This window comes from Ursus arctos, unplaced genomic scaffold, assembly GCF_023065955.2.
Source record: "Ursus arctos isolate Adak ecotype North America unplaced genomic scaffold, UrsArc2.0 scaffold_19, whole genome shotgun sequence".
NCBI classification, from domain to species: Eukaryota; Metazoa; Chordata; class Mammalia; order Carnivora; family Ursidae; genus Ursus; species Ursus arctos.
Genome location: NW_026622863.1, coordinates 23,893,428 through 23,907,429, shown reverse-complemented (window position 1 = coordinate 23,907,429; position 14,002 = coordinate 23,893,428). Strand labels below are relative to the sequence as shown.

Below are 14,002 nucleotides of genomic sequence, written 5' to 3'. Positions count from 1 at the left end.
GATGGCAGAAACAAAGTGAGCGCCGGCCAGCAGAGCACCGCCCGCCGCCCCGCCGCCCCGCCGCCCCACCGCCCGCCGGCCCCGCTCACCCTCCAGCAGCACCTCCTTGCCCGCGCGCTTCAGCGCCTGCACGGCCTGGTCGTGGGTGGCCTGGCGCAGGTCGGTGCCGTTCACCGACAGGATGGCGTCGCCCAGCCGCAACGCCCGGCTCTGGTCGGCCGCCAGCCCCGGGAAGATCTTGGAGATGAGGATCGGCATCCGGTTCTCGCGGCCGCCCTTGATGCTGATGCCCAGGCCGCCCGCCTCCTGCTTCACTACCCGCACCCGGCGCACCGGCGGCGACGCACCCGCCTCGCCCGCCGGGCCCCGCGTCGGCGCGGGCGGGCTCGGGGGACCCAGGCCGCGGCTGGGGCTCCCGGGCAGCGAGTCGCCGGCGCCGCCGCCGTTCGGGAGGCCGTTGAAGGCAGCCGCCGCCGGCCCCAGAGCCGGCTCGGGCTCAGCCGCCGCAGCGTCGCCCGTGAGGCTTAGGCTTTCCCCGCTGAGCTCGGCCACCACCCGGACCCAGCGCTCCCTGAGGAGCAGCTCCACCAGCCCCGCTTTGGTGGCCCGCGTCCACACCGCCATGGCCGGCCCCGCTCCCGCCGCCGCAGTCGCCGCAGCTACCCTCATTCCAGTCAGGCAGCCTCGGCGCTTCCCCCTTCCCGCCCGAGGGGGCGGGTCAGGCCCCTCCCCCCGCAGGCTTTCATTATTCATGAGGGGCCACGCCCATCGCCCGGAGGGGCGGGGAGAGGCGGGCGGGGCCACTTCCGGGAGGTTAAGTTGTTGCGCTGAAGTTAGCCCAGTCTCTTGATGATCGCTGGACGTGGGCCGCCCGGGTGCGGTGGGGCTCCGTGTCACGTTCTCCTTCCGTTGGTCTCCGATGGCCACCCCCGAAACTCCTGACCTCTACCGCACAGTTCCAGCAGCCCCGGCCCGGAAAGCAAAATCAGCTTCAAGAAGCACTTCGCAAGCCTGCAAGACTCGGTTGCACGTTCACTCTTGCATTGATTGGTTCATTATGTATTTACTGAGAGCTCAGCCCTGTGCTCCTTTTGATGCCTGGGGATGAGCTGAATAAAACGTACCACAGTTAAGAGGTGGCGGTCTAGTGGGGGAGGAGAACGGAGAACCAACCAACCTGATGTGATACTATGCGGTTAAGTGACATGTAGAGAACGCCCTCAGAGCCGAGTAAAAGAAACCTTGGGTTGTGCCTGGGGTCAGCTTCACAGAGGTGACGATGAAAAGTGAGTAGGTGGAGCAGAGAGAAATGCAAAGGCAAAGGTCCAGAGACATGAATACAGGCATTTGTTACTCTGCTTTGTAATCCCCTGTTTACTTGCCTGGAGTGAGAGAGGGACCATGGCTTCTTCAGTTCTGCAGCCACAATAGGTAGGTATCAAAGATATTTACAGAATGACGGTTACTTAGGAAGATGTCGGAATTCCAATGTGATCACAGCATAGGGTCAGTGAAAGTGGCAGGAAAGGGGTGCAAAAAGCCTCATGTCATCAAATATGGAAGCGTCTAGACTTGGATTTGTAGATCTTACTTATCCTGGAGGTCATAGCCCATTGTTGGGGTAAATGTTGATGGCTATCCCCAGAAATTGAATGCACATTGCAGAACCTACAGTGGCTTTTATCCAAAGACACGAGTGTTGTAGTCCACCCACTTCCAGTTTTCATGGGCTGGGAGAGCTGAGGAAACAGGCCCAGAGTGCCAAAGACTCCAGCCCAAAGTCCACAGTGAGGAAGGAGAAAAAACTCGGGTCTCCCAGCCTCCTGGGCCAGGGCTTTACTACATACCTCAGACCTAAAAAATGAGGGTCCAGAAATCACACTGCTGACAGATCTCAGCAAAAACATGAAGTCAAGGTGCCTTCTAACTTTCCTTCAGCAGTAAAAGCGAAATCCCCATGTTTTCACTTGTGCGGAGTGGGGCTGCAAGCGGAGAGAATGAATGTGCCCCAATTCCCGTAAAAGGGTCTGTATACCTGCTTGCTCGTGAGGTACATGTTGAGGCCCGTGAGCCGTGTCCATGCACTTCTCTATGAATGCACATTCATGTGTGGGCAGGAACATTCAAAGAGCCTCCTATACTAGGAGTTAAAACAATAAAAATGGAGACTGGAAAGTATCCAGAGCCCAAATGAAGAAAGAATTCAAAATGAAAAAAGTTCTTACCAACAAAAAATCATTACAGCAGAATCGTCTTTGCAATTAGGGGAGCAGGATTTTCCAAGCTGCAAATGTCAGCATTAGTGCAACCCTCCAATCCTCTCCTCAATCAATTGCAAGGAGGCCAGCTCCTTGTTCCAGCAGGTCCCAATGTGCCCAAGTGCATCTGCAGTCACAGACGCTTCTGGCTTTGCTCCAGCTGAGGCGTGAGCCCCCCGAGGCCTCAGTTATGTGCAATTTCTGCTTATTAGAGAGCACTTGGCAGCTGATTCCTTAGAGTATAAGCACTATTTTGAACACTTTTACTTCCATAATCATCGAGAGGTTGGGCACTTGACGACACCTTTATTAGCAAGAGGGAAGTGCTGGGAATTCTTTCTAAAAGTATCAAGACCTTTTTGATCAACAGAGTTGGAGGAAGTCATAGATCTTCCAACTAAACAGCAAGGGCACTTACATAAGATAGCAAGTTATGCAACAAAATATTTAACTCTAGGAGAAGAGAAGGTAATGGAGATTGCTATTTGGGTTACTTGGGAGTTTTTACTTTAAAGATTATTATAAAATATATCTGTGAAAAATTCCCAATTTGAGCTGTTTTTACAAGGTCCTCCATCAGAATCTAATTTTCAGTGTTCTCTCATCACTATGTTCAGATCAGCCACACTCATCCAGTTGGTGTCTCCCCTGATGCCTTGCACGTTCCCCACTGAGGCCATCCTTCCAACCACTTTCCCACATAGCAAGATCTCATTCCAGGTTTCCCTGTCTACCCAATTGCCTGGGATTTTTCCTTTGAACAATTTTATGCTATGCCTGCCTGTTTTGCCCAAGTAGGTATAAAATACAGTAGGGCAGGGATCACCCATTGACTTCTTTTCATCCCCCACTATTCCAAAAATATTGCCTTGCTGAGAAGGAACTCATTAAACATGTGATTGATCGAAATTCAGTGCCTCCTGTGCTGTAGTCATTTCAAATAATCCCTCTGAAGGTTACTGGTTCCTTGCAGAGTGAAAATTACCATCTAGGAAATCTCAAGTAGTCAGTGGAAATCTACTTACTGTGGATAATGAAATCTGAAATAAAAAGAGTACACATCTGTTTCCACGGTTTCTTAGGGACAGAGAGACAATCTTAGATAATTCTCTGAACAGGCCTGTTATTTTGCCTACCTCTAAAAAAGGAAATGGCTGAGATAATTCCTAATAACCTTTCATTCCTCTCACCTATCAATATGTATTCTCTGCTCAAGCTATCATCTGTTTCTTAGAACAAGACACGGATCATTGCTACTTTATTTTTTATTACTCCTTTTTTTTTTTAGATTTATTCATTTGAGAGAGAGAGAGGGAGAGCAAGCCTACGTGCACATGGGGGAGGGGGAGAGGAAGAGGGGCAGAGAATCTCCAGCAGACTCCTGCGGAGCTTGAAGCCCCAGTGCAGGGCTCTATCTCACCACCCTGAGATCCGACCTGAGCTCAAACTAAGAGTGGGATGCCCATATGACTGAGCCACCCAGGTGCCCCTATTTTTTATTATTCCTTCAAAATGAAGGGGTTGGAGCTTCTTTGGGCACTGGGGTGGCTCAGTCGGTTAAGCATCTGACTTTGGCTCAGGTCGTGATCCCAGGGTCCTTGCTCAGCGGGAGTCTGCTTCTCGTTCTCCCTCTGGCTGCTGCTCTCCCTGCTTGTGCTCTCTGTCAAATAACTAAAATGTTAAAAAAAAAAAATTTTTTTTAAATAGAATGAGATTGGATTAGCTCTCTCAGTTCCATAATTTCCTACAATTCTATGATTTAGGCTCTGATTCTATGCTCTCTCAAAACCCAATGGTCTTTTTCTCCCCCTTCTCCCTCACAGCAGGTATATAATACAGCATGGTAATGAAGAGCATAGGACTCAAATTGTAGTCTGGCTACTTACTATACTATATGACAGTGGGCAAGGGGCTGCAGTCATGAGTCTGTTTTCTTATTCGGAGAAATTCAAAGACCTTCCACCTCTAAGGATGGTTGTGAAGGTTGACTGGGATGTCCGATGTGAAGTGTTTAGCAGCACTGTATCTGCCACACCTGCTGCTGTTATTACCTGTTGACCTGCAGCAGCAGCAACACTAAAACCTTGGACAGAAAGTCTCAAGCTTAGAGTCCATACTTTATCTAGGAATGAGTCCGCCATAACACCATTTGATCCCAGGCTTAAAATGCAAATGGCCAAATTAATTTCAGTGACAAACAGATCTTGTATAAAGCTACATTTCGGCTGAAAGGGAGTATGTATTGCCAAGAGTCCGTCAAAGGAAAGAATTAGTGGATCTGGGGTTTGTTCCAAGGTTTGAGTGTTGTGTAATTTCATAAGGAAGGAGGGCCCCAGGCAAAATTGCAGCCCTTAGCAAGCCTGAAGGTCACTACCACAAAGGGGGCCTGCTGCCAGAGAAATAGAAACAAGAGCTGCTTAATTACTACTAAGAGAAGAGACCAAAGGAAGAACGAAGCTTGTAAGATAACCAATCCAACATCCAACTTTGAAAATTTATCCATGCATGACTCTTTCCCAGTTAGAAGACAGTGAGATCAATTGTCCCTTTCAAAGGGCAGTACTCCTTTGCCTTCCAGGAGAAAGATCCTAAAATATATTTTTCTTTCCAGCACAAACATGAAGTGAAAAAGGGAAAGGTGAATATATCCTTTAGCTGATGCAAGCACATTTGTAAATTCATCCCGCCAAGATTAATCAGTATTTATCTGCAACCCACAAAAACGGATTAACTCTTTCATACGGTAGGACTATGAAAACCCACATCTGCTAACCACATTCCTAATGAGAAGCAGCTGGTGACAGTTTTGTAGCTCTGTGACTTTCTTTTTAGGAAAATATTACCAAGGACATACTAAGCAGAAGGTTAGTTTCACTGCATCCACTTAGTTATGGAAAATCACCAGTGTTTTTTATTGACAGTCATGGAAATCACACAGTTTGCCATGAAGTTCAGATAAGGTCCCCAAATAAAAATCCCCTTTCCCTCATTACCAGTTCCAAAAGAATTTTCAGTGCCTCACCATAAAACTTGGGAGTCTTGCAGTCAACTTCACCTCTTCTTTCACGGGCCATTAAACCCCAAATCATGTTTATTGATGCACACAGTGTTTTTAGGCCTTGGTCCCATAGCTTCAACTCCCTCCTGAGTCGGTTAATGCAATAGGCCATTGAAGGGATCATAAGCCCCTTTGAGAATCAGTTGCATGCTGTGGGCACGTACAAATGCAAAATATAGTATTCAAGTTTGGGGGCTCACAAAGCCCCTAAAGCCCTTCCATGGACTCTTTAATGGGCTGAATTGTGTTCTCCTCGAAATGTATAGGTTGAAGTCTAACCCACAGTACCTCAGAATGTGCGTGTGACTGGAGAGAGTGTTCTGGAACTCCTGGAAGCCCTGGGGCAGGTTATGCTCTCTCTTGCTTCTGGCTTTTTTACTGAGACTGATCTAGGAATGCCTCTTTTCTTCCCCTTTTCCCCATGATCATTATCACCCAGTTCCAACTGCTAACTCTGCTGGTGAGGTGCCCCTTGTCTGTGCTCATCTCTAATGTAGCCTCACTGATTTACTTGCTTCTTTCCCCAACTAGGATGTGAAGTTCTTGAGAGCTGAGATCATCCTTCACCTGTTGTTGGTGTAGCAGATAGCAGGCACTCAATAAATGTATGTTGAGTATGAAGTCCTGTAACTTCCTAAAGACAAAGGGCTGACACAAAGCTAAGCCTTAATATCTACATCTTTGTTGTCCATGTATGAAAGTCACTAGCTGCATGCGGCCATTTAAATTAAAATCAAATAAAACTTAAAGTTCCGTTTCCTTTGTTGAACTAGCTGCATTTCAAGTGCTCCACAGTCACATGTGGCTGGTTACTATCTTACTGCACAAAACAGACACAGAACGCATCCACCACCACAGTTGATTGGACAGTGCTGAGCTGTATCTGAAAATACCTTGGACTATGAAAGAAAAAGCCAACACATTAGAAAAAAAAGGAAAAGAGGTTATGAATATGCAATTTACAGTTAGCTCAACAGCCAAAACACATAAAAAGAAAAAGTGAGCAATATCTTTAGTAAACAGACAAAATGAGAGATTATTTTTCACCCATTAGATGGGCTACATACAACTAAAGTTCATCTCTACACTGGCAGACTGTAAGGAAATTAGTACTTTCAAACACTGCAGATAGAAATATAGCCAATCCAAAGGGCAATGATAAGTGAAAGAAAACAGACACTATATGAACTAGCAATTCTACTCCCCAGAGAAAACACCCCCATGGGAGCACTACCCCACGATGTACTAGGCTGTTCATCACAACACTTTATGATTTGCACACAAGACTGCCCACGGAATGCAGTATTATCACTAAATCAAGTGCTCATCCAGAATGAGAAATGCTTCAACACCTTCGCTGCAGCCTGTGAGATGAAAAATCTTTGGTGTATCACGCCTGCTAGTCATATTTACAACTGGGTCCTTACAACCAAGAGACAGGGGAAACAACTTTAAGAATGTCACCTTGGCCTCTCACGAACTGTTGTGTGACCAAGGGAATAGTAACATCCCCTCTTGGTCTGTTTCCAGGAGTATAAAGGTGAGGCCAGAGGCACGTGGTTTCTTTCACAGATGTTTCCTCTACTCCCAACCCCAACATCAGGTGGAACAGCTTCACTTCTATCTATCATATATTATGGTTCAGAATAATGTTCCGTCTGAAGAAAGTTTTGATGCTTAAAAAAACACCAAGCTAGGTCTCTTGCTTCCAATATTCTAAGATTTTCGTTTCTAATTCGCTGTCATCTCCAGGGTAGAGGGTACATTATCCATTCAGAGATCAGATTATCAACTACTATATAAGAAAAGTGCATTTTTAAAGCATTTGAGTCAGGCTAGCAAAAGGACCTTTCCTAGGTAGTCTCAGATCAAAATTTTTCTGTAGAATCCAGGTAGGAGCCATGGTTTGCCAAATGCCGGACCACAAACATGCTGCTCTCTAGGTTACACAGTTCCCTGAAAGTACCATCACCCTGTAACACAGGCGCTGAAGTATTCCTTCATTTAATACTGCTTTGCCTTCCCTTCCCCCAATTTCTCTAACTTACCCCAATCATTTTCTGCCTCATTTGTATTCAAAGTTCCTTTACTTAGGAAGAATTTCAAGGCCCAAAGATCTTACTTCCCATACCATTTATGGAAATCCAAATCACTGGCTGGAAATGTTGCAAAGGAATGCTTTCTCCTTTCAAAACTTTTACTTCTTCACTCATAATCCGTGAGCCTTTTCTGTCAGAATTACATCCTCCATAATCCACAAGGTTTCAGAATATGTTTAAGTAAATCAAGTCTTAAACTAGACTCCAGTTAATAAAGCCTCTCTGAATTTATAGCTCTACAGACAGTGAAAAGCAAGTGAGTTAATATTTGTGGCATCCTTGCCTCCCTCTGGTCATATACAATGAAGATCAGTGACTTGAACTTTGGTTTCAACCACACAAAAGAAGACCTAAAACATTTCTTAGGAAGGGCAGGATCTTACAGTCTACTGAAAGGCTGTAATAGTCCAGACTAATGCAGACCAGGAAAATATGCCTAAGGAAATTCATTCAAGTAAGAAGAAAGGAAAATTATTTTACACAGAGGGCCCAAAAAGCTGCAATTATTTGTCTAAAGTACTATTATGGGAATGTCCATGTCTATGTGGATTCCCTGTATATATGCTATCAAATGTGATTTTCTCTTGTTAAAAAATAAACAACTCCTATTATCGTAAAAGAAACGAAACAGGCAAAGCAGAGAGGTGGCATCCATTATAACCTTGTTTTATCTGTTCTCTCTTAGCAAACCTGAAACAGGTTGTCCTGTATGTTATAAAGTACTGGGCTTTGTTTCTCTCTTATTACCTCTCTGTTAATTCTCTTCCCACATATCTACCTTAAATTCTCACTTTTTATTGGTCCTTTCCAGATGGGAGGATGGGGTTCATCTTAGCAAAAAATGTTTTTCGACAGCATTTTACTCATGATGTCATCAGAACCCATATCCTTCTCTGCCTATACCATGGCCCTCCATCCCCAAAACAAACCAAACCACACATACTGGGTTTCCACAGGCATGCAACACAATATAAGCACCGAGATGGGAAAGAAACCGATCTGCTCGGTTCAGGTTAACTAGAGTTCTTCACCTTCTAATTTAAAAGATTACATTAAAACTAGTCAGTTGATAACACCCATGGGAATAACGATGTCAAAACAAGTAGAAGACAGAAAAGGTAAAATATATGGCAGGCTTTCTGGTTCTGACCTCCTCTCCTACTGTTAACAAGATCCCTGCCCAGTGTTTCTCTCATCTTTGAAACTGGTGTGTGTGTGCGTGTGCGCACACGCATATAATTTATATTAATATATAACATATAAAATATACATAATATATATTATATATATTACTGTATACATTTATCAAGTGAAAGATGGTTAATGATATTGATAACCCAAAGCCAGATATTTTTCCCTTTAAATAAAATAAAGAGCTGACCGCCAGAGGCCAAAGACATCAATTTTTGAGATGGAGCATTGCAGTTAAAATTCTTCTTGAAACAAGGCTGTTTATCACTATCGGTAGTTAGGCTATCTTGAGTAAACAAGCACAGTTCCCCTGCCCTCTAGGGCAACGGTGGGCAGGTCCCCACGCCTCTGCACTGGCTGCAGGCAGGAGGCTGGCAGACAGTGAAGGTCATCAGCCCTCTGAAGCCTCAGGCATATGTTAGGGAAGAGAAGATAAGTACCATCTTTTTTTTCCCCTGAAACTGTGGTCTAAACAACAGGACCCTGAAAAAGTTGGATGAATTTGTAGCTGCTTAGAACATTATCCCAACTACAAATACCTTGGAGCTTCCATTCACTGCAGTCAATGAAGGGAAATTACTGTCCATTATTTTGGAGGGTAACATTCATAAGGACTAGTCCTAAAGAATAACTTTGCTTTATTATCATGATTTGTGAAAACAAACAGGGCAGACAGTTCAAGGAAGGACACAGACAGTGCCCTATTTTAGGTCCCGAATTTCTTCTTTTTGATGGGTGGTGGAAGCTGGGCGATGATGTCATCCAGGGGCCGTTCTACTGCCACCAGTGTTCTTTCATCCAAAAGATCCATGAAGAGCAGAGGCTGCAGAGAGATGATAATGACTCTAGTAGGAGTTAGGCTCCAGGGTCAGTCCTAAACAGACTGACTAGAGCTAAACGGTCAACTTAGTTCAAGGCTGAAGAGATCGCAATCTCTGACAATCCTTCCTCCCCTAGGACTCAAAATGGTTGGTCAGATTGGGAGGTTCTTTTTTTAATTTATTATCCCTGTCTACCTACCTACCTACCTACCTATCCCTATCTATCTATCTATCTATCTATCTATCTATCTATCTATCTATCTATCTATCTATCGTAATCTTGGGGTGCCTGAGTCAGTTGACTGACTTTTTATCTCAGGGTTGTGAATTCAGGCTCCACATCGGGCGTGGAGCCTACTTAAAAAAAAAAAAATCTCTATACCCAACGTGGGGCTCACACTTACGACCCTGAAATCAAGAATCGTTTATATGCTCTACCGACTGAGCCAGCCAGGCGCTCCGAGGTCGGGAACTTTTAACTGAGTTCACTAATAAAAGATTTCAACAAGATTTTTCATGTTTTTCTATACAGAACACTTGTTCTCTAATTTCTTAGGAATCAGTGTTAACCAATGGCTTTGGAGCCTGAATTCTTGGCAAACAGCAAGTTACAAATGGATTAAGAAACTAATCATACTTAAATAATTTACAGATGTCCCTCTTTAAAAAAAAAAAAATTCTTGCAGACCCCTGAGAAAATGTTCCAGGACACTCAAGGAACTCTAATCTGAAAAGCAAGAATATGGAACTTCCAAGTTGGCACAAATAGCTGTAGTATCATAAGCTTAATGAATATTTGTTTCATATACAGTTTAAAGCTTAGCCCAGAAAAGGAAGTCACAATAAATTCAATGACTTCCACTTGCTTGAATTTTATCTTGTGGAACATTCTCCAATTAGAAGTCACATTTAAAGGCCAGATTTAACACAAAGACACCCCTCAAGCTCCAACATAATTTCTCAGTACCTATGTATTTCATTTTGGGTAAGTATGATGTGCATGCCTCTAATACACTGAGGCAAGAATACTGAGATGCAAACATAAGGAACAGACATCCTCAGAAAGGGACTTATCTCCCAAACCAGGTTCTCTGAATATAAAATGAAGGTGCTCTTGTCTGCCTATTGCGGAGCTTATTACATTTTGATAATATCCCAAGGAACCATCTAGAATATAATACAAGATGTTTTACCTTATATATCTTAGAAATTTTAAAGGCATGGGCGGTACGCCTCCTGATAACATCTGATTCGTTCGTGGGAGGAAGTGGATTGTAGAGTAAGGTTTTGTCATTTGGAAGAGGCTAAAAAGACAAAGACATACTGTTTAAATCGTTATTTTTATTGGGCTTCTCCAGAACAAAGGACTATAGTGATTTTTCAGACAAACACCACCTTTCAACCATCATATTAGACATGACTCTCCTTATTTCAGGAAAAAAGCTTAGCCACTTCTCCAGATATACCGCAGAGGGTGGGAGTACGAAGCAAAGAGCGTGGCACTTTAGTCCAGCAAGATCAAAGGGCCCAGCTGGGGCTTCTGGCCAGTCCTGTCAGTAACACTTTGTGAGACAGAAACAAACTGGCATGTGCAAGAGCTTAGCCCATGCAAGCTCTGCTTTCTAGACTATTCCCCCAACCAGATCACAGACAGGCCAAGTGACTAAAGTTCTCCCCAGGCCAAAACTGAAACACAAACCACCCCCATGGATCTCACTGACAACTCAAGGGATGGCCTCTGGCCAAGCAAGTGATATTTCATCTCTGACTTCCTTGGGAAATAGCTCTGCCCAGCAGGAGGAAGTGATGGACTTATCACCAATGCTTGACAAAAAAATATGGACGGCCCTGGGCTGAGTTACAAAGAGGCAAGCGAGTGGGAGGGGCCCTTCCTGTATCACTCATCCTGCAGAAGGCACTTGTCAGCCAGCTCTGTTTCCCACACCCAGAGGACACAGAGCCGGCGAGATGCGTTCCAGTGACACATCATGCACACCTCCTTTAGAGCCATCTGCTGCTTTCCCCTCGGTTCCTTCCACCCCCACCTCCACATACAGACCAAAACACTGCATCTTGGTTGTAATCTAAGCCCAAAGTGCATTTCAGGCATGGCCACAGCTAATACTGCTCCTAGGAAACAAAGTACCTGCCCAGAGATGACATGTAAATTGAGGTGAATCAAAACAGCAGCTGGCAGAGGCTGGAATCTAGAACTGAAAAAAAAAATGCTCACATCCCACCTAAATCATAGCCATGAAGAATGGAATTTTCCTGGCTGGACTTTTTTTTTCTTTTTTTAATGATTTTATTTATTTCTTTGAGAGAGAGAGAGCGCGCGTGCAAGCAAGAGAGCAGGAGCGAGGACTGGGGAGGGGAGGCAGAAGTAGACTCCCTGCTGAGCCGAAAGCAGACACTTAAAGACTGAGCCATCCAGGCGCCCCAGGCTGACTTTTTTCAAGACATTAAGACCAACTCTTCAAGCGTACAGATACTGTTTCAGCATTTTCAGGCAAGGGGCAAAAGTGGTCAAAACCTCAACCTGCGTCTCCTTTAATAAAACTGTGTTTTCAGTCACCCCAAGGTGCAAAGGTGAACGTGATTCAGCCGAATCGATGGTATTCCCCATGAGGGTCACCCTCTGAATACTGACCTGATCCTACTTTAAGTCTGTATTTTCACAGGCAAAGCAGAGAAATACTCAAATCAGCAAAAACCAGGACACAAAGGCGTGCCCCTACCCCGGGAGCTTCAGGGGCTTGGGAATGAAAATGAGGAAATTTCCAAAACAAAAGTTCCTCTCCTCCAAATTATGGGTCAGGAAATTTTATTCTGGTTCTCCTTTCTCTTAATTCTTTGTACTTGCTGCTTTAGAACTTGAAAATTCCTAAATACAGAAAAGTCAGTGTGAGCACTGGTGGTAGTGGTGAGGAACTTACCAATGACTTGTCGATGATGCAGAACATGTAGGCATCATGGAGAAGGATGTGCATTGGTCTCTTGGGATGAAAACTGATGTGTGTGATGGGAGTATCCCTCTGGAGCCAAAGGTAATGAAACCCCTGCTTCTGGACGGTTCGGCTCCACTCTGTATACTGCTTGTCTGGGATACTGTACTCAAATACCTGAAGAAGGATATGATACACAAAAAATGCAGGCTGGTACCCAGAAAAACTGGAAGGTATCTCTCATTCCTAACCAGAAAATATCTATACAAACCCTGACTGTATCATATTCAGCTTTATAGCTTTCTACTTTTAAGTAAAAAAATTTTAAGGTAAATTATAGAACGTAAACAATGAAAATTAACACAGAAAGGTTTACAGTGAAAAGTCACCCTGTCATCTTGACATCTCTTTTCCCCAAGAGCAGTCTATTTCCTACTTACATCTTTTCAGATTTTGATGCATGCAATACATGCTATTCTGCATATTGCATTTTGTATTTAGCATTATATCACGGAGACTGACCCATGTCAGTATCAATAATTGTAGCTATGTATCACTCATGCCCCCTTAAAGAACACATAATAATCCATTCACTTTTTGGATGTACCATGATTTACTCATCTAGTCTATTTAACGGGCATTTATTTCTAATCTTTTACTGCCACAAACAAGGCTGCAATGATGATCTCCTTCTGCACCACTCAAGGCATACATCTACAGGAAGAACTCTTTTTTTCCTTCTTAAAGATTTATTTTAGTGAGAGGGAGAGAAAGAGAGGGCATGCACGTGTGTGTGCACACACAAGCAGAAGAGGCAGTGGGAGAGAGAACCCCAAGCAGACTCCACACTGAGCAGAGTCCGACACAGGGCTTGATCCCACGACCCCGAGATCATGACCTGAGCCAAAACTATGAGTCAGATATTTAACCAACGTTGCCACCCAGGCACCCCAGGAAGGACTGTTAAAACTGGAACTTCTGATTCAGAGATTATGTGGATTTAATTTTTTTTAATGTATCTCAAAGTGTCCTCTAAAGGGGTCATACTAATTTATGCAGTGTACCAAGTGGTGTTTCCCTATATCTTCACAGCATTGCATATTATCAATTCTACAGATCTTTGCAAATCTCACAGGTACAAAAAATTTCCCACCAGATGGAATGACTGAAGCACCTAAGGGATCAAAGACTAGAAAAAGGCATCAGGTGGACATTATGTGTGAAAAAGACAGGGTGTGGCTTCACTAATCTTTCAGTTTCTGGTCAAGGACACAAACAGATGAAACCAAAACGAAAGATTTCATTTCCTGGATAGAACATACATATCTGTGCATATGTGAGGGTAAAAACTGCTAATCAGAGTAGTAAGCATCATTTGCCCAGCAGGCTACTTAAATGTGTTCCTCAGATCACACTTAATCTTTCCAACTGCTTAGTGAAGAAGGTATTATGCTCATTTTACAGATGAGGATATATAAGTATTGACCATTTCACACAAAGTGTTCCATTTCACAATATCTGTAACTCAGATATTTTAAAGATCTTCTCACAACTTGGAAAACTAGGCTATGCACTCATTTTGGTAAATGTTATCTCTGTTACAGGTAACAGATTTCACTAGGGCCTAATT

The 14,002-nt window shown here is 44.0% G+C and overlaps 2 protein-coding genes across 3 annotated transcripts in view; both read right to left on the bottom strand.

Moving 5' to 3' along the window:
• Positions 1–704, bottom strand: part of SNTB2 (syntrophin beta 2) — a 102,344-nt gene extending 101,640 nt beyond the window's left edge. Inside the window, exon 1 of the mRNA XM_026495105.4 lies at positions 90–704. Coding sequence (XP_026350890.1) covers positions 90–669 — 580 coding nt within the window. The 5' untranslated portion in view covers positions 670–704. The remainder of the gene's footprint in view (positions 1–89) is intronic.
• Positions 705–9,227: 8,523 nt separating this feature from the next.
• The window catches only part of UTP4 (UTP4 small subunit processome component), a 32,241-nt gene continuing 27,466 nt past the window's right edge, over positions 9,228–14,002 (bottom strand). For both annotated transcript variants that reach the window (XM_026495094.4, XM_057314201.1), the window contains exons 15-17: positions 12,364–12,549; positions 10,621–10,731; positions 9,228–9,429 (exon numbers count right to left, since the gene is read on the bottom strand). In XM_026495094.4, coding sequence (XP_026350879.1) covers positions 9,313–9,429; positions 10,621–10,731; positions 12,364–12,549 — 414 coding nt within the window. In that variant the 3' untranslated portion in view covers positions 9,228–9,312. The remainder of the gene's footprint in view (positions 9,430–10,620; positions 10,732–12,363; positions 12,550–14,002) is intronic.